This window comes from Charadrius vociferus, unplaced genomic scaffold (assembly GCF_000708025.1).
Source record: "Charadrius vociferus isolate BGI_N301 unplaced genomic scaffold, ASM70802v2 scaffold418, whole genome shotgun sequence".
Lineage (NCBI taxonomy): Eukaryota > Metazoa > Chordata > Aves > Charadriiformes > Charadriidae > Charadrius > Charadrius vociferus.
Window position 1 is genome coordinate 350110 of NW_009649614.1, and position 19148 is coordinate 369257.

General features: G+C 39.7%; 1 protein-coding gene across 1 annotated transcript in view; it reads left to right on the forward strand.

The window, feature by feature from the left end:
- Positions 1-19148, forward strand: part of FRMD3 (FERM domain containing 3) — an 83014-nt gene that overhangs the window by 5818 nt on the left and 58048 nt on the right. The window contains exons 2-3 of the mRNA XM_009890497.1: positions 1879-1983; positions 16161-16203. Coding sequence (XP_009888799.1) covers positions 1879-1983; positions 16161-16203 — 148 coding nt within the window. The remainder of the gene's footprint in view (positions 1-1878; positions 1984-16160; positions 16204-19148) is intronic.

Below are 19148 nucleotides of genomic sequence, written 5' to 3' on the forward strand. Positions count from 1 at the left end.
CTTGTAATTTTGTTTTTTTTAAAAAAAAAAAAAAAAGGAATACAAAGAACAGAAATACCACAGCACAGACAAGGGTTTGGTATCCTCCAGCCAAATAGCAGCCTAAGGCAGAGTAAAGGACACATAGTGAGGGGTAAATATGTAGGAGATGGAAGGTGGAGGAAGAAAGGAGTAGTGGAAGTAGATGGTTGACACAGTAGGAAGAAAAGAAGAGCACCCCGCATCTAGGAAAAAGATATCTGCAGAGAAATTAGCAATTCCTTTGTGGCTGGGAGTGAATTCGGGAGGGTAGAAGGTCCATATGGCAGGCAAGGGGTGGCTGCAGGAGCCCATGTGCACTGTAAGGGCCAGGCAGCTCTCTGTCATTGCCTTAACTGAAGGTGCCTTTTGTGTAGGTAGTCTATTTGTTCAGTGACGGGAACAAAAGTACAAGCAACTGTATCCAATGTCAGAATTCCTTATAATTGTAAAGGTAAGAAAAACAGGGCAGTACTTCACAGACTGCATTCTTTTCTAACACTCCAGTCTGGAAGCATGTCTTGTTTTTACTGTGGGAAGCAGTAGGTCTCCCTGGACAGTGGTGGTCCCAAGCCCATTGCTTCCTCTGTCCTTTAGACTATGACCTTGGGCAGGGCACGGTGCTGTTTTTTTGCCCTAGCTGCTCCTCTGTGAACTGTAGATGATAACAATCTCCAATTTTGTAAAGTACCTTGAGAAACACAGGAACAATCTGTTCATTTTTGCCTAGCCATGCTGTTAATGGTTTAAGTTGCCTGTTAGCTTCTTAAAGAAAGGTTGAATAAGGCATGGCATTAAAGTTTTCAGGGAATCATTTAAAGGAACAATTAAGTAATTGTTTTTATATAATGTGGTTGCATATCCTGTGTAGGTTATCCTTCTATTTTGTAGACATTAAAGAGCTAAGTTTAAGTTGCTTCATGTCAGCAAAGGGTAGTAGAGTCTTGCAAACTGGCGGCGTGGTCCACAGCAGAGACATCTCAGTGCAGGACCGGGGTAGACAGATAGAGGGAAAGAAATGCAGAGACTGCGATGTAGTGAAGCACCGTTGTCTGCTTAGAGTGGTCTGGTTTAGGAGAACAGCTTTAGCCTGATGTTAATCCTCACACACATCACAATTCAGAAAAAAAAAAAATTAATATCACATTAACTGGATCAGAAGAAATGTGAAAATTCATGAAGGTTCTCTATATCAGGCAATAGATTAAGGAGAAATGAAACACGACATTGAGATTGAAGAAAGCAGAAGTAAAGAATGAGATTGTTAACTAAACATCATGTGTACAGTAAGTTTCCTTAAGGCTATAGTTACGCAGTGACAGTACAGAGATGAAAACATCTCTTTCAGTCATTTGGGCATTTCTTCCTTGTGCTGTAGTACTGTCTGGGAATTAAGGATCACGTCTCTCTTGCTGTGGTCATTGCGTAAAGATCCAGCAAGGTACTCACTGCCAAAACTGCTTGCAAACTTGGGGGGTGCAAAAAACCACATGCTGATTTGAAATTCCCTATGTAAATGGGTATCTGTTATGCTATTATAGCATCAGGTGGAAATATGGTTACTAGTAGTATATTAAGCGTTACAAATATACAGCTATTAGAGTAGCATGAGTTTTCCTGAGGCGAGAGTAGTGATGGTATTTTCCTAATGAGTCAATTTGTGAACATGCAGAGAGTATATTCATCACTAATCTCCTGCATCACTTAGAGGAGATGAATGCTCAAATCCTTGTCCTTGTCTGAATAATAACAAGTTTCATGTGCCATTTTCCTTGACACTTTGTTTAGATTTTTTTAATATTTATAGGCAGCAAGTTCAGAATACTTAGAATAATGTATCAATTCTTTCTCTTTTTGCAGAGGGAAACTAAAGGTCAGTTTCTCATAGATCACATCTGCAACTATTACAGCTTGCTGGAAAAAGACTATTTTGGCATTCGATACGTTGACCCTGAGAAGCAGAGGGTATGTATATGAACTCTGACTACATTTGCTTTTAAGTAACGCTAAATTGATTTTTTTTTTTTTAATAAGCAGGCAAGTGCTAATGCAAGGTTATGTATCTCTGAGGCTTTATACTCTGTCCATAACCCGTAGACGTTCATAAAGTGGCATTATTAAATTAATTTTCACCACAGTTCCTGTCTTTAATTTCTGGTAACATTGGCATATTCTGATTTGTGGTGTTCTCCTGAGCACTGAAGATAGAACAGATCTGTAGGCATGACTCAGAGGTAGCACAGGGTAGCTCTAGGCTCTAGCAGTGCTCTGGAATTTGGGATTTCTATTTTTCTGTAGAACATGCTTCTTGGGAGATGTAGGCAGGAATCTGATCGAGTTTAACAGCTAAAAGCAGTCACTGTATTCCACTTTTCACAGGGCACATGGACTTAATAGATATCTGTAATACACAAAATAGATACCATTTGTCTGGTTGGGGGGAGTTCTTCGGCTTAGTTCTACCTATGACCATCTTTTCGCAATAAAACTAACATGCCTGTGCTCTAGGCATTTGTGTGGACAGTGATTAGTCATCTCTTAGGTGGAAGGTGGTGCTGCAGGTTGTATTCTGTAGGTGATTTGGTACAGCTACTCCTTGTTCGGTTTCAGATGATTGTTACTGTTTGAGAGTAGGAAAGGGAGGTCAACACAGGAAGCAGAAGCCCTCAGGCAGTGAAATTCAGAACTGCTTCTTCACTGTGTGGTCCTGCAGGTCTCAGGATTAAGGCTTAGATATGACTTTAAATATCATGGGGGCATATACTGGCATTTAATCTCTGGAAACCATGACCAGTTTGAAACTGCTGTGATTCAGGAGGAGAAAAACATTTTGCTGGGTAACTCTTGATACAACCTGATTAGTTTTGTCAAAAATCGCTGGAGCTAGGGAATCACCCTCTGCTCAACCTTAGAGAATGGCAGTAGCTTTGCAAAGCTGCAGCAGGTCATTTCCATTCCATCCCCCTTTTAAAATTAAAATAATTAGCATAATAATTAGCAGTTATTCTGACCAGTGTACTTAAGTCTTCATGATCATTAAAATTATAGAGGTGTTCACCTGGTTGGAATTGACAGGAGAAGTAGGTGGAGTGCTGGATTAGACTATAATTAGGTAGGACTTAATGAATACTTACTTTTGTTGGGCCTTGCCTTTCTCTGACAGTCACCCAAAAATTGCTGTAGAAAAGTTATTTTACTTAACAGCAATCAAGAGGGTTTTTTAGTAAAAACTATTTTTTTTGGTAGGATACTTCAAAAAAAGTGATGCTTCAGAAGAAACCCTGAAAACCCACTCCCATTGGGATGCCTGTTTTATCACACCTTATCTGGTTCCCATGTTTCAAAGAGCTGTCAACTATATTGACAACTTTGTTGCAGTAACTTAGTCTTGTTGGCTATACAGTTTTCTTTTACATCTTGTAATATAGCTAATTCTGTGTTAAGTTTCTGGAAGATTATACTGAAGCTTAAGTTTTCTTTTGGTTACTAGTGAAAGACAATTTGAGAAAACAGTTATGTTCTTACCTAAAAAATCTTAGGTCTTCATTTCCCTGTATATCCAGCAACTAAGAATTCTGTGGCCATCCTGTGTTGTCGGATGGCTTATCTCAACTGGCCCACTCTTCAGCTGGATTTTGTTAAGCAAACTTCTCAAGCTTACATTTTCCATACATGCATTTTTAAATGCTGATTTATAATTACTGTCACGTTTTTGAGCATATGGGTAACTTCTCTAATTGGGTATTAGTTCTTGATTTTAAACTCTCTTATGAATTAGGACATTTCTTTATACAGACTTAAATGCTCTGGATGATGAGTTGAAAGCAACGTACATTTTTCTCTTATGTTTATTTGAATTCATCAAAGTAAGCTATTTTTACATACAGTATCTTCTGTTGTCCCTTTGTCTTGTTCTGGTGGTTTTTTTCTTTTTCTTTCTTTTTCTTTTCTTTTTTTTTTTTTAAGGTAGCACTTCTAAATATTTATACGTAAAATGCTTTCCCTTGGAGTAGATATTTGCTCTGCAGCAAACCCTATCCTGAGGACTAAACTGCAGACAAATGTTGTAATAAAAGAATACTGGTTTTATGTCATCTGGCTCTTTTGAATCTCTGAACTTGCTGAGGTTCACTTCCCTGCATCTTACCTCTGTATCCGATACAGATGCATGAATACCTCCAAGTCAGATGCAGGAAGACAGTGAAACTCTAATTACAGTTCTTCTCCCATCAGCAGAAGACAGTTCTGATCTTTTTCTGATCTTAAAGAAACACACTAGCCAACAACCTCCTAGTAGTATAACCATGAATATGAATAATTACGCTGAGGCCCAGGCATCGTAGCTAGATAAAGCCCATCAGTAGATGGCTCAGTAGAAAACTAGAGGAAATCATGATTTTGAAATGATGAGGTAAGTGATGGCTCTTCCCACAGTTTTGTGTTTTAGCAGTTGTGAGCTTAGCTGCCTGAAATTCACCTTAACACCCTCCCCCCGCCCCGAGATTACAGAGCTGTAATTGTTTAAGAATGTGGTTATAGAGAGCTGTAGCAAGTATAAGAGGTAGTGGGGTCACAGGAGGAATGTCACATCATTGTAGCCACAGGAGTGTCTCTCTTTCTTACAGGAAAGAATACTTAGAGCTCTGTATAAGAGATTTCTGAAGCTCCGTAGAATTCTTGCAAGTCCCACCAAGGTAAAAAAGGAGGGACATTTCCTGCAGTATGTTCTTATGGGTTGGTTAGATGTATTACAAAACAGAAACAGTAGCTCAGTAAAGATCTGCAGGTGGAGTTCACCAAGAGCTTCTTTCTGTAGTAACTAGTAGTAATTTGGTGATTTGACTGGGAACAATTGCTTTGAAGGGAGGCGATAATTCCTCCCAAACCAGTTCAACAATGTGTGTGACAACGTACTTCAGTGCCCTGTAGGTAAATAAAGAGATGTGGGACAATGAATAAAATGAATATTGCCTGGTCTGGTTTTGGCAATAAGGCACCAGCATGATGTGGCTATGATAAAAGTCAACACGTTGTTACAATCCTTTTTGGGATTGTATTTTCAGGAAAGCGTTAATGTCATTACACAATAAAGAGACCTCAGCTATTCTGATCTAGATGTCTGCATTTAAGAAAGATCAATTTAACTGAACAGGAAGGAGGAGTATTGGAAAAACAAAGAGAACAGAGAGTTTGTTTTTGAGACAATGTTAAGAAGAGTGTAACCCATTTAGTGCAGCAAAACAAAGGATAAGAGGATATGGTTATACATGCATCAGAGTGTAAAGTAGAAAGAAAAAGAAAGTTTAAGCAAGAGAGATGGTTTCTTAATTAAGCCAATGACAGCTGCTGTTTGGAACAGCCATAGTGGAGGCAATGGGGCGAAATTTTTGACTAGAGTTGTAAAGAGTTTTAAGAGAGATCTCTGTGATTTTATGGAAGGGGTTTATATTAAACATTGACAGAGACAGAGACTAGGTACCATCTTCTGGAGTTTATTTCAAATAATATGCAATAAAAGCTGAAACAAGAAAGCATAACATTTTTTTTTTTTTTGGAGAGTTATTATTGATTCTGATGCAGGTAGTGTACAATTCAAATTACTTTGCCCATTGTAACGGAAGTGTTGAATGCCTCTGTTGTAGTTTATATTCCACCTTGTCCTTGTCTTTGCACAGAAAGGGCTGTATCTGTGGTTCCCAATGAAATTGACAAAATAATGCATTTAATTCTGGACTTTAGTGAATCATTCTTGATTGGCTCTTTGAATAGTTAAGCTATATGACGTAATAGTATATCATTATATAGCGTACATACACATACATATATATATATATATATGAAAATATTCTGCAGAATAACTCCTGCTGGCATCTAGTCTACCAGTGATGCATGTCTCCCTTTTATTTGTATGTAATTTTTTGTGTGAAGGTTGTAGGGTTGTTCCAAAAGCTAATTTGCAGTCCTTTTGTTTTGTAATCTATTGAGGGAACTCAAGCAGGCAAAAACGCCAGCTTTAATTCATCCTAAATGTCTTCTTTCAGAGCGTGCTACCAAAATGTCGCATTTTGACTTAAGAATGGTGAAACACTTGACTGAGTTTGAGAATTTAAAAAATTAACTGTTTGAATATTTCAGATTTTTCAAATGAAATGTTTCAATATTTGTGTTTAGAACATTCAGAACTTCTGACTATGTGAAAAATATAGATAATTGAGGTAATTGTCTTAGGATGGAACAAAATTTTGAATTATGGGAAAACTGTGGTTGGAATCAGCTGTTGTTTTTATAAGTTATTTTCCAAGTAAGTTGTAATGTTTACTCCTTTCTCCCCCCAGCCCTCCTTCTATAATAATCCTTTCCTTCTGCGTAAGAAAATGTATGTGGATATTTTAGGCATACTTAAACTTTGTAAAATTTTCTATAGTTTTCCATTTTGTATTCCAGACCAAAAAGGAAACTCTGGGAGATACTCTTTACAGAAGGCAGCACGGTAGCTTTTTTATATCTTTGGATACAGGACAGTAACAGTGCTAATGACCTCATATTGAACTAGCAGTTAAAGATTCTAGGTTCTACACTGTATCTGCTGTTTTATCTTCTAGCATCACATTTGGATGTTCCTTTGGGAAAACTGTGCCTTAGGGTAGCTTCAGAAGAGCCAGAATTGTACTAGAAGTATGCAGTAAATTCCAGTATGCCATTTTATGTCTAATGATAGTGCTCTGGGAACAAGTGAGTTACTAGTGTTCATATATTAACTGTTGAATTTTTCACCTGGATTTCTGAGAAAACGAGGTATATGGGGTCACATTGCCTTTCTCCCAGACTCTCAACTGTAGTAACTTTTGACGCCAGTTTTGGTCAAATTTGGCTGGAGGTATAGGTCTCAAATATTAAGTTTCATGAAGATAAGCTGCTGCATTGGTGGGCAAGACTCTATTATTCTCACTGAGGGAAATGCTGTACCCACCCCTAGGCACCTAGAGAGAGGTGAGAACACAAAGAACATCATTTGGAGCTTATATTTTTTACAAATAAGTCATTTCAAATGGGAAACACCTGGAGAAGGTGTTACTGATTCTGCTACCCAAGGAACTACCTGTTGGTACATTTTTATATACTAGGTATTATATTGAAGCCAATTATCACACTCTCACCATTGAGGAGATGCAGCATGGCTAATTCTGTGCCAGACACCCTGGGTTGAATCAGCACGTTTTTGTGGGTTTTGGGCTGGGAATAGATGGGAATAGGATGATACAATGCAGCTGCTGTTCAGCATCTCTCACTAGAGAGGATCCCTTGTTGAGAGAGGCCACTGGTATTGAGGGCAATGGAGGATTGGGCTGAAGGAAGACGGTAGTGTTGTGAAATTTATTCTTTAAGTCCTTTCAGGAGGGCATCTGGGCAGTGCTTTCAAGTTGGAAATACTGAAGTTTATTCTTTTTTACCCCCAGTGGGTGGATTTGAGCATGTGCTTGGGATTATGTTTTTGAATGTGGAAGTATGAGGTGGTAGGTAGGCAGAAATAACTTGGAGCTGCTCATGGGGTAGCTTGGAAGCGTTAGGTGTTACGAAAAGGCTTCATAGGACCCTGAAGCAACTGTGCAGTCTCACCACTTGCTGTAGAAATGTTTGAGATCATAATCACCCCGAAGCATTGAGGTGCTTTGTCATGTGGATGTGCTGCAGGGCTGTCTGGGAGCAGCACAGCAGTGCTGTTTTAGCTCTGCTCATGCATGCCTGCCAGTATGAAAACAAATCTTTCAAACCAGTGAAACCGCTGTATGAATATACTCCCACTATGCAGCTGATCTTAAATGGTGGCTGCGAGTACACTGGGATTTTCTGACTTCCCCAGAGCACAGAGCCCGGCTCTGGGCATCGTTAGAAAGACAGCATTGTGCACTACGGGTTTGCTGGTAGTCCTGCCAGTCTCCCCCTAGAGAACTGTCACAAATACAATTCTCATTTTGCTTTCAAGCTTAGCCCCGGTGACGACTGGTAGGGACCTCTACACATGGGCAGATTTTTGTCAGATTACACGTTTATTTCACTAGTCAGGCTGCTGGGGAATCCCATTTATATTCTAGAGCACATCACTTCCAAGGGACCTGGGCAGAGCATTTTATAATTATTATATAATAATTATTTATAAATCCTATAACCTAAGCTGTTCGGCATTGTCCCAGTGTTTACTAGGGAAGGAAATGGGAGCCTGTTGCCTGTGAGTAATGAATTTCTTTATCATGAGGTGGCAGTTCTGTTCTAATGGGACATGTACACGAGAAGAACAGCAGTGCCTCATCAGAGACCTTTTGAACGGGTCAGCAAGTCTTGGGTGCAGCTGATCTCTGCTTTAGCAACAACTGCTATTTAATACATGTTCTTAAAAATGTGCGCTTAGTCCCGCATGAGGGCGGTGAAAGTTGGCAGAAAGAGACAACAGATAATTTGCAATCTTAGTGTAACAAAGCTGTGTCTTTGTGTCATGAGTCATAAGGCTCCATACAGCTATGTAAAGAGAGATATTGGGGAACTCTCCAGTCTCTTTGAAGGGGTAGAGCAGAAGTATTATAGGCTGAACACCAGAGTGACTGAGCCATAGGTTAATTAAAATTTTAATGGTTTTCCGTGCATATGGCTCTCTCCTCCTGGACAGAGTTACCACAAAAATTAAGTGCTTTTTGCACGAAGTCTTGCTGTGACCCTGCTTGGTGTGTGCAGTTCAGGTCACGCTGTTTCAAAAAAATATATTAGAACTAAAAAAGGAAGAAAGAAGGCCGTGAGAATGATATCAAAGAGGAATAGATTTCATACAAAGAGCGGTGGATTAGACTAGAATAATTCAGCTAGGAAAAGAGGTGAGTGAGAGAGAGAGAAAGAGAATAAGCACAAGAGAATGAGAGAGAAAGATAGGATGTAAAGTGGCTTGGAGAAGGTGATCAGGGAAAGATTACCCTGTAATTCTTATAACAGAACTAAAATGCACTTAAGGAAATTATAAAGCAATTGGTGTAGAGAAATAGTTTTTAAAATGCCATACCTAGTCATAAAATTCATTGTTGCAGCTGCCAAAAAATATAAAAAAAAGTGAAAAATATAAGTGTTTAGACAAATTGTTGAAAGTCTACAAAGACTTACAAACAAAATGTAATGGAGGCTGGTGGAAAAAGCCCAGTAAATACAATGGGATATACTGCTCTTTGTTCTTTTCGAAGTGTTTGCTTCAGGCCATTTTCAGGGACAAAGTGCTGAGTTAAATAGGTACTTCCTTTTACCACTATCGGTGCATTTACGTACTAAACAAAATCTTGGCACAAATGAATAGCAGTGTGAATATACATATAAACTTAATTCAGCAGTAATGCTACTAAGTGAAGTATCTTGTGTGAGGCTTAGTAACCTTGTAAACCAAATAATTCTGCAGGCTATTTTAATAAAAATAAAGATCGTTTTCCCATCAGTTGTGTACCTGTTGTCTGTGAGCATGTGGTGGCTCATGCATACATCAGTATATACAGACTTCATGGCCAGATGTTCAGCTGATGTAGAGGTTATGGATCAGTTGAGCTACTCCAACTTACAGCATTTGAGTTTCTCTGAGTATTTTAGTGTAATAGGAATAACAGAGTGAGAATTTGGAATTTTTTTAATAAATTCCAGCTCAGAGTCATATAAATAGTGATTCTGTTCCAGTGTATGGTACTACTTCTGAACCAGATTCATTTTTGTGATAGCGATGTACCTTGTTTCTTCCTGCTTAGCATACCACTAACCAGACCCAATGCCATGATTTTGGGAACAGTACAGAAGAACAGCACCTTTGCTGCAATAGAGCAATATCAATATGCTTGGTACAGAGGTTCTTGAAGCCATGAAAAAATTATGTCAGCCTCAGGGCATGAAGGAGGAGGCACAAAGGGTGCCCTGGGTCATTTGGCATCTGTCATGCTGGTATAGAGTGGGCACCCAATTAATTCCCCTGTCGGAGCTTCCATTAGCTTTGCATAGTTACTGTTTTTTCTGAGTTTGACTTTTGGCAGGCAGTGACCTGGTGCAAGTCACTGCCTTGAGGCTAAAGCAAATTGATTTTGATTTTGCTTTTCATTCAAGGAAAAGGTTAGGTATTCACTTTAAAGATTAATATAGGGTTGAGGTTTAAATAAAATTAATTGTATTACTTTTCTAGCAGTGTTTCAGTGCATATCTCCATCCTCCTGCTGTCTTCGGTCCATTAAACAGCGTTCAAATCCAGTCCTTGCCTGGCTAGAATATTTTTGTGACATCTGCAGGTTCTTCTAACTCTGTTTTACTGTATGCACATCTGAGCACTTGACTGACTATTGCTTGCCGAGGGGGATTTAAATATTCACCGCATTTGGCCACATTTGGTTGCCCCTTCATTACTGCTCCCCTTCCAAACACAGGGTCTAAATCAAAAGCCTGTTATGTTGGAGGAGCAGAGAGACTTTTCACTGAATTTGTTGGACTTCTGGTTGGTCAGGTCCCAAGCACTCGCTTTTAGCTTGGCACTTTTTTAGGACGTGAGCTTTGGTTTATGCCAGTCTTATGCAGTAGTCCATAGGAAGAGGAGACTGGAGCACACGTCTTTGCACGGTGGAGTGGCTGTTGCAATGTGGAGGAAGAACAGTGCGGGGGTTTCAATGACACCCGACCCCTTACAAGGGCTGTAAGAATATATATGGAACATCATGCCGTCTTTCCTCCCAGCTTCTTATTCTAAAACCCTTAACCCTGTGCTATACTGAGGCCGAGCTCAGTCTTGTCTGAGCTTCGTTCGAAACAGGTTGCTGGCTGAAGTGTCTTTACTAAAAACACATGAGTGTTTGTGGAGTTAAATTGACTTTCTAGAATGGTGTGTTTACCCTTGGGTGGTGTCCTTGCTCATCCTGAGCTTTTGCTGTGGAAGCTAGTAGCACATCAGCTGCTCAGCATTTGTGGGTAAGCAAGAACACACCTGGCTTCGCTAATGACTACTCAGTGCCACTTAAAGGCTGATGAGAGGTGAGGGCTGTATTTACAAAGTAAAAATTGCAGTAGTCTGAAACACAGCATGCAGTCGCAATGAAACCTTAGCCAGAAGGCAACTCTCAGCATATTTTAGGATCCCAGGACCAAAAGTGATATCCATAATAGTTTGCTTACTCACCACTGGCACGTGAGGCACCAAGACTCGTTAGCTATCCCATCACTGACCTTCAAGATGTCTAAGTATCTTTCTGTCTGCTTTTTGTTTCAGTGAGGGCATCTGCCTGACAATCTAGATACCCAGCTGCTTCCCAGACCTCTTTTGGCAGAAAAGATTAGAAATTGGCAGTGCTGAACATAAATCTCCTCACAGGGTCCTTGCTAATATGTGTTAGCTGGATTAGAATCATAGAATCATCATAGCATGGCTTGGGTTGGAAGGGACCTTAAAGATCACCTAGTTCCAACCCCCCTGCTATGCACAGGAACACCTTCCACTAGACCACGTTACTCAAAGCCCCATCCAGCCTGGCCTTGAACACTTCCAGGAATGGGGCATCCACGGTTTCTCTGGGCAATCTGTTCTAGCATCTCATCACCCTCAGAGTAAAGAATTTCTTACAAGTATCTAATCGAAATTTACCCTCTTTCAGTTTAAAACCGTTCCCCCTCATCCTGTCACTACAGTCCCTGATAGGGGTCCCTCCCCATCTTTCCTGTAGGCCCCTTTAAGTACTGGGAGGTCTCCCTAGAGCCTTCTCTTGTCCAGGCTGAACAACCCCAGCCCTCTCAGCCTGTCTTCATAGGACAGATGCTCCCGCCCTCTAATCATCTTTTTGGCCCTCCTCCAGACTTGTTCCAACAGGTCCATGCCCTTCTCATGTTGGGGCTCCAGAGCTGGATGCTGTACTCCAGGTGGGATCTCACAAGAGCAGAGTGGAGTAGAGCGGCACAATCACCTCCCTCGACCTGCTGCCCACGCTTCTTTTGATGAAGGCCAGGATACAGCTGGCTTTCTGGTCTGCGAGCTCATATTACTGGCTCATGTTGAGCTTCTCATCCACCAACACCGCAAGTCCTTCTCCTCAGGCTGCTCTCAATCCGTTCTCCACCCAGCCTGTATTTGTGCTTGGGGTTGCCCTGACCCAGGTGCAGTACCTTGCACTTGGCCTTGTTGAACTTCATGGGATTGGCACGGGCTCACCTGTCCAGGTCCCTCTGGATGGCATCCCTTTGCTCCAGTGTGTTCACTGCTCCACACAGCTTGATGTCATCAGCAAAGTTGCTGAGGGTGCGCTCAATCCCACTGTCCATGTCACCGACGAAGATGTTGAACAGCACTGGTCCCAATACTGACCCCTGATGAATGTCACTTGTCACTGGTCACCACTTGGACATCAAGCCATTGACCACAACTCTTTGAGTGTGACCATCCAGCCAGTTCTTTATCCACCAAGTGGTCCGTTGGTCAAATCCATGTCTCTCCAATTTAGAGACAAGGATGTAATGCGGGACATTGTCAAATGCTTTGCACAAGTCCAGGTAGATGATGTCAGTTCCTCTTCCTTTTTTCACCAACAGCTGTCACAGAAGGCCTCCAGATTTGTCAGACATGATCCGCCCTTAGTGAAGCCATATTGGCTGTCACCAATAACCTCCTTATTTTCCATGTGCCTTAACAGAGTTTCCAGGAGGATCTGCTCCATGATCTTGCTAGGGACAGAGGTGAGACTGGCTGGCCTGTAGATCTCCAGGTTTTCCTTTTTTTCCTTTTTTGAAAATGGGGGTTATATTTCCCCTTTTCGAGTCAGTGGGACCTTCACCACCCTGCCACAACTTCTCAAATATGATTGAAGTCTTTTCTTCTCCATTGGGCAACAACCATGTTGCTAATATGCCACCAAGGAAGCGGGAGGCTCAGGCTCTGCAGGAATGACTTCTGATGTTCATTAAGTACTACCACATGTAAAGCCAAGCTAGTTTGACAGTGTAGGCCATCATCTAATTAAAGAAATTTTTATGGACAACAGTGTGAAATACGTAAGGCAAAACTGAAACTGTATAAGATTGTTTGGTTTTGTTTTTTTTTTGTCCACCTAGTTTGCACATTTTACTGTCAGGAGAGAACTTAAAGATTCTCGTCTCTGGTTCTAAGTTTATGTCTGACTTGTTTGGTTTGTTTGATTTGTTTGTCTTATGAGGTGTTAGCCTTACAAGAAAGAACTGGAAACACCTATGGTCTGTTTCCGCAAGGCAGTGTGTAATGAAATATTTTTGCAGTTGAAGATTTAAAATGCTTTTAAAATTTGACCTGACAAGCTAACTCGAAATGTTATATTTTCCTTTCATCCAAGGATTTTTTTTCTTTTTCAGCAAAATTGTTTAAAAAAAATTGATAAATGGAAAAAGCATTTTGAAATGCTTTTCAATTGAAAATTCCTGCAGAAACCCTTCGATGAATTTATGGGAACCTTAATCTGGTCCTAGCTATAACAGCTAATTAATCTCGGAATAAATATAGCATGAGTACTCTATAATAGAGATGAGGCATAGTTATTAATTATTAATAGTCAATGCTCTAAGGCTGGAAGATAAGTACTCAGGGGAAGATCTTTCCTAAAACTCAAATTGAAATATGCAAACAAATATAGGGGTGGCTATTTTCAGAAGTACTAGGGATGACTAGGTGTTTATCTTCCCCTGACACTCAGAGAGCATTAAGCACCTAATTGCTGTGTCTTTGAAAATCTCCACAAATTGTAAAGTAACTGCTCGGTTTTCTGGAAGATTCAGCTGAATTGTCTACACATTTGCAGTCTTCCACCAACAGAAGGTCACCACAGAAATCTGAGCTTCTAAAATCTGCCTGTCAGTTCCTTGACCTCCAAGTGAAAGTCTAGACTGCGTAATTGCTCAGTGTCTTTTCAATCCATTTTTAACCCGTGAAAGTCAGGTTGTAGTGAAACACATTAGCTTTTGGACATGATGGCTAAATCTGCATTCCTGGGGGTTTGGTGCACTGTGTGAGGAATTTCACCCATGTTTCCCCTTTTTCATTATTCATGTGGTGAATTATGAGGGTTTCGTATTTGCAGATTGACTTTTTTTAACCTCTGACTTTTTGTTAGAATAGGTAATTGACTTTTCAAACAGCTGTAAACACTGACCTGGTCTATGCTAATATTTCAGCCTGGCCTTTCCAAAAGAAAAATCAAACAAATTGTGTTGTGCTCCTGGTAGATGAAAAGAGTGAGATACCTCTTAACTCCCAGTTCTCTGGGAACAGCACAGCATGGCTTACTGTCCAAGTTCCTCTTGGAACTATCTGAAACTTCAGCTAGGACTGTCTAGATCCTGGTGGAGGTGGGCTGGGCACATGAAGAGGTTAAGGAAGGTAAACTTGCATATCTGTGTGCCTTGACTGGTTTCCTATCTGTGAATTCATTCTGGGTTATGGATCTGTGAAGCACTTCAGACTGTATCACACTTCTTAAATTGCCTTACCTTTTTATCAAGAACCCTCAACCCCAGTTATTCAGAGCAAAATGTAGAAATAATGTGTCTGTGTGATCTAAAAAAGAATTACATGAGCTAGATATTTCTGCTAAGTTGATGCAACAGTCATTGCTTTCTCAATCCTGTTTCTTTCTTCTTTTCCCCCCAAAAGAGAGATACTGGGGAGAGGGAAGAGGTGAAGAAATGGTGTGGGGTTGTTGTTGTTGTTGTTTGAAGTTTGGGGTTGTTGGCTTTTTGTTTTGTTTGTCTTTTGGGTACCAGGGTTCCATATCAGTGTCTCAGTGATAAGCGAGCTTCAAACAGAAATACATAGTAGTGCTTATCTCCAGTATTGCTGTAAACTATATGCAAGAGTTTCTGAGCAGCCGTAGCATATAAGCTGCAGATATTTGAAGATGTTCTTTCCAAAATATTTGTTTTGTCAGTAGTTCTCTTCCAGAAAACTAATTTACGGGTACCCCTGATTTTCACTGAATACTTGAGACGTCATGATTTTTAAAATAATAATTTTCTGTCATCTACGAACAATTCCTATGAAATATTTTCCCCTGGCCTTTCTCTGTAGTAGAATTACTGTAAGTTATGAGGAAAAATAGTAGCTGATGTAGGATTTTTTAAGTATTACATATGGTTTAAAAAATGCTAGGTTTTCTTTTTGCAGTAGATTATAGGGTTTTAGAGCTAGAATGAAAAGGGTTAAAAATGAAACCCCTTAGTGTTGATTGTGCTTGTTAAAACTGAATACTTTGCTTTTTGACCAGCTGCTTCTGCAGCATAAATCTCATATTAGTGTGGAGATTTTCTGCTTACAGGAAAAATCTTAGTACAAATGCTGTTGGCTGTGGTCAGAAGTGGCACTTGAATATCAGCATGTTCTTTTGTCAACAAAAACATCCTCCTGAACAGTTCAGCTTGTGTGAGCAGGGGATGTGCTAAGGCTCTTAACTAAAATGTGAGCCTAGCTTTTCGTCACAGAAGCATCTGAGTTTATTTTCCAGGAGAATAAAAAAATAAAAGTTTTCCTGCCATTGCAGTCTTTCCCTGGAAAGTTATATAGGAACTGGTAGGCATCCATACCTCTCTGTTGTGCACTGCCTGTCTGTAGCATAAACATTCCATGGAGAAGTACATTCTTTTTCCCTTCAGATTTTTAGTTCTTGCTAAAAGAGAACAATAGCTTGTGTTCTGAGGGTGCTGACTGAGAATAGGGTATTTGCACATGCTTTGGTTATAAGAACTGTAGAAGACAGCATTAATGAACAGACGATGTTAATGTTTCTGAACAGTTTGTCCTACTGTCCAATATGATCATTCTTCTGGAAAAAAATAGCTGAAAGTGTAAGACTGAAATGTCTGCTGCAAACTAATCACTACAACTTGTCTCCTTTAAATTTGTCTTTGAAATATTTGTCTTATTTTTGTCTCAACGACATCTTATAAACAGTAGTAGCATCAAGTATGCTTCTACAGTGCAGTTCCAGTATTATAACAGTATGGAGGTGCTTTTTCCAGTTTATGTATGTCTCAGTGAAACAAAAGTCGTACTTCCGATGTTTGGTACGATATACATCTACAAGGATGTTGCTGTCTGCTGTGATCCATATTAACCTCTGCTCTCTGCTTTGCCTTTCCAGCACTGGCTTGAGCCCAACAAGTCCATCTTCAAGCAAATGAAATGTAAGTGTTGAGAGGTCATGTGTTTAAACTGCTTTTGAAATGCCCAAAGGTTTTCCTGTGCTTCCATGCAGTAATTTAGAGTATGCTTCATTTGTTTCCTGGTGCAAATATGCCCTTCACGTCTTATCTGGACTCCTAAAAACTCCACGCTATGCTCATTTCACTGTCTCACAGTGCTCTCTGCACATCAAGAGCTTTCCCTTACTGTTGAAGGTGGAGCCAGAGGCCAGCTGATGTGTGTGGGGGTGGCAGATCTGGTGGGAAGACCTGTATGTTCTGCCTCTCATTTTCCGTCAGACACAACCAGCCACTGGGAGAAGGCAATAGGCTATGGAGTGTGGCAGTCTTAAGTGGTGAGCTCCTGCCACAGGCAAGTGGAAAATTACGATTGTTATTTTAAAAGGACTCCTCAAAATAGGAATGTACTATTTTAATTATCTTTTTGAAATGTTATGGTCTGGCTCATCCTTTCCATTAAATGGGCCAACTGTGAAGACTTATTCAGGAAGCGGAGCTACTTCGGTACTCAGAAGTTTATATCCAGCAGCGGAAGGGAATGTTTTATTTGGCAGTTCTGGAGACTTGATTTAGGCCATTGGGAGTTGTGGCTTTAATAAAAGCTGTTGTCTGTCTATCTACTTAGTATATGAAATGAAGGAGATTTTTCTCACGTACCCTTTGAATGCAGTTGTTTCCTGTTTTAAGCATAAGGTGTCTTTTCTGTCAGAAACAGTGTATTTTAAAATGTGATGAGCCTTAAGAGATTGTCCAATATGTAAGAACAGGTAATCCCGGGTGTTGGCTGGACCACACGGAATACTTCAAGAAATTCTTCCATTAATGCAGCAATAGTATATATTGCAACATGTGCACACATGTGTATATAAGCATGCACACATATACCTAGCATATTCAGTGTGAACTGTTTATAGCTAGTGTTTAGGTAGCTGGAGTGTTACCCAGTAAAAACTAAGTTCAAGAATGTCAAGCTAAAACTAAGTTGTGCTCCTCTGCGGTGCTAGTGAAGGAAGAAAAGAGGGACTGTAATAAATACAAATTATCTTTATCTCTTTCTTCCTTCCAATGTGTTACCAAAAGTAGAACACCTTTTCCCTCAAAATATCCTCTAATCTGCATTTGTATCACTGCTTTTGCCCAATAAAGTGAAGGGGCGAATACTTCTTTTTGCACTTTGCATAGCAACATATTCAGGAACTCTGCCAACAGATACACGCACTGAGAGTCTTTTGATTTATTCAAAACAACTCTATCTGCATATAGATGTTGCCTAGATGTGATCGATGGTACTCCATAAATTCCATAGATGTAGTGATGTGATGGTCTTATCAGAGGACTTGTGTGGCTTTTGGGGTAGAATCCTAATCAAAACTCTGAAGATTGAAAAATGAATGCACAGAAAAAAAACAAATTAAAATGCAGCTAGTACGAGGTTATTTATTATGGTGAAAGGGTCTCAACAACAGCAGCAAAAGAGAATGAGACACTAACAAAGGTGTTTTCTTATCAGCCTTAGATTTAGGACATAGAACTAGAATTAACTATGTGATTGGCTTTTGATGAGCAACTTCAGTTTAATACTAGTATAACTTAACTTCATCTTTTGTCACAGAAGACGACCTTTAGTTGCTACAATAACCTTTTAAGGAAATGAAACAAGGAGGAGATAGATATACATTTTATATGCATGTGTAGAATCCATGTAGATTATGCATAAATTTATCTTTTGCTACCACAGGTTTCAAGGATGCTTTTGTAACCATTTGACGTCTGGAACCTCTTGCTTTATTTTTATAAAAATATGCTATATTAATGTAGAACACTAAACAATTTCTAAAGACACACAAGGTTAATTAGTATTTCATCTAAAATTATTGTTTACTATGAAAAGGCTTAGGCTCAGAATAAGAAATTATCAGTATTCATTTGAAAAGCATTGCAGTCTCAGGTGACACAACTGAGGAAAAAAAAAAAGAGTGAAAACTGAAGCAGTGAAGTGCCTGGTTAATAGAACATACATTATTTATATGACTTCTGGAAGAAATCGTGGCAGAAAGCTATTCGCAGTGACAGTATTAGATGGTTTCATTTTCTTTCTTTGCCATTAAGGAATTCAGGAAACAGGGAAATGATCTGTTTTGTAAGAATAGACTTCCATTTCTTCTGATGCAAAAGTAGGTTATATTAATACCAATGATGCAAAATGTTCTCAATTCGGTTGAATACTCAGATTTACATAGGATTACAGAGTGCTTGCATACATAAAGCAAAATTTGAAAAATGAGGCATGCTTTGTGTCAGCTACAGTTTGTGGGGAACTTCATTTTTCCCCAGAACAGTAACTATTTTTTTGGTGTATTTGTTCATGCAGCTCATTATTGACAAATATTCAGAGCAGAAAATGAATGACTGGCAGTAGTGTTCTAATACAAATTGTAGTAGGTAATAGATTTCATGGGCCTCAGTAGTACATGAGTCACTCAGGGTGATCCATCTATGTAGTCAGGTTGTACAGAAAGCACAATTTGTCAGCTATGCATTTCTGTCGGTGGGATAGAATGTTGTATGTTTGAAGCTCTGAAGTCTGCATCCGTTCTTGTGTGATGCGCTACCACTTTAGCTTTGGCAAAGATTGCTTTAAGTTCATATTTAGTAATACTGGGATATGACAGAAGGAATCTTCCAAAATATTTTATATTTTGTCTTATCACATATGAAACCATATTCAAATGTGTCCTGGTGCAACAGAGGAAGAATGAAGGCATGGCCTCTTTTTTTTGTCTCAGCATCTACCTTTGCATTTTCCATCTTCGCTGAAATGAAGTGTATAACATGATGCGTGAGGCCTAGGTCTGTGCCTCAGCCATTTTTACTACTGATTTTGCTTGAGAGAGGAAATCTTAGTCTCTGAGAAATGTCCTGAATCA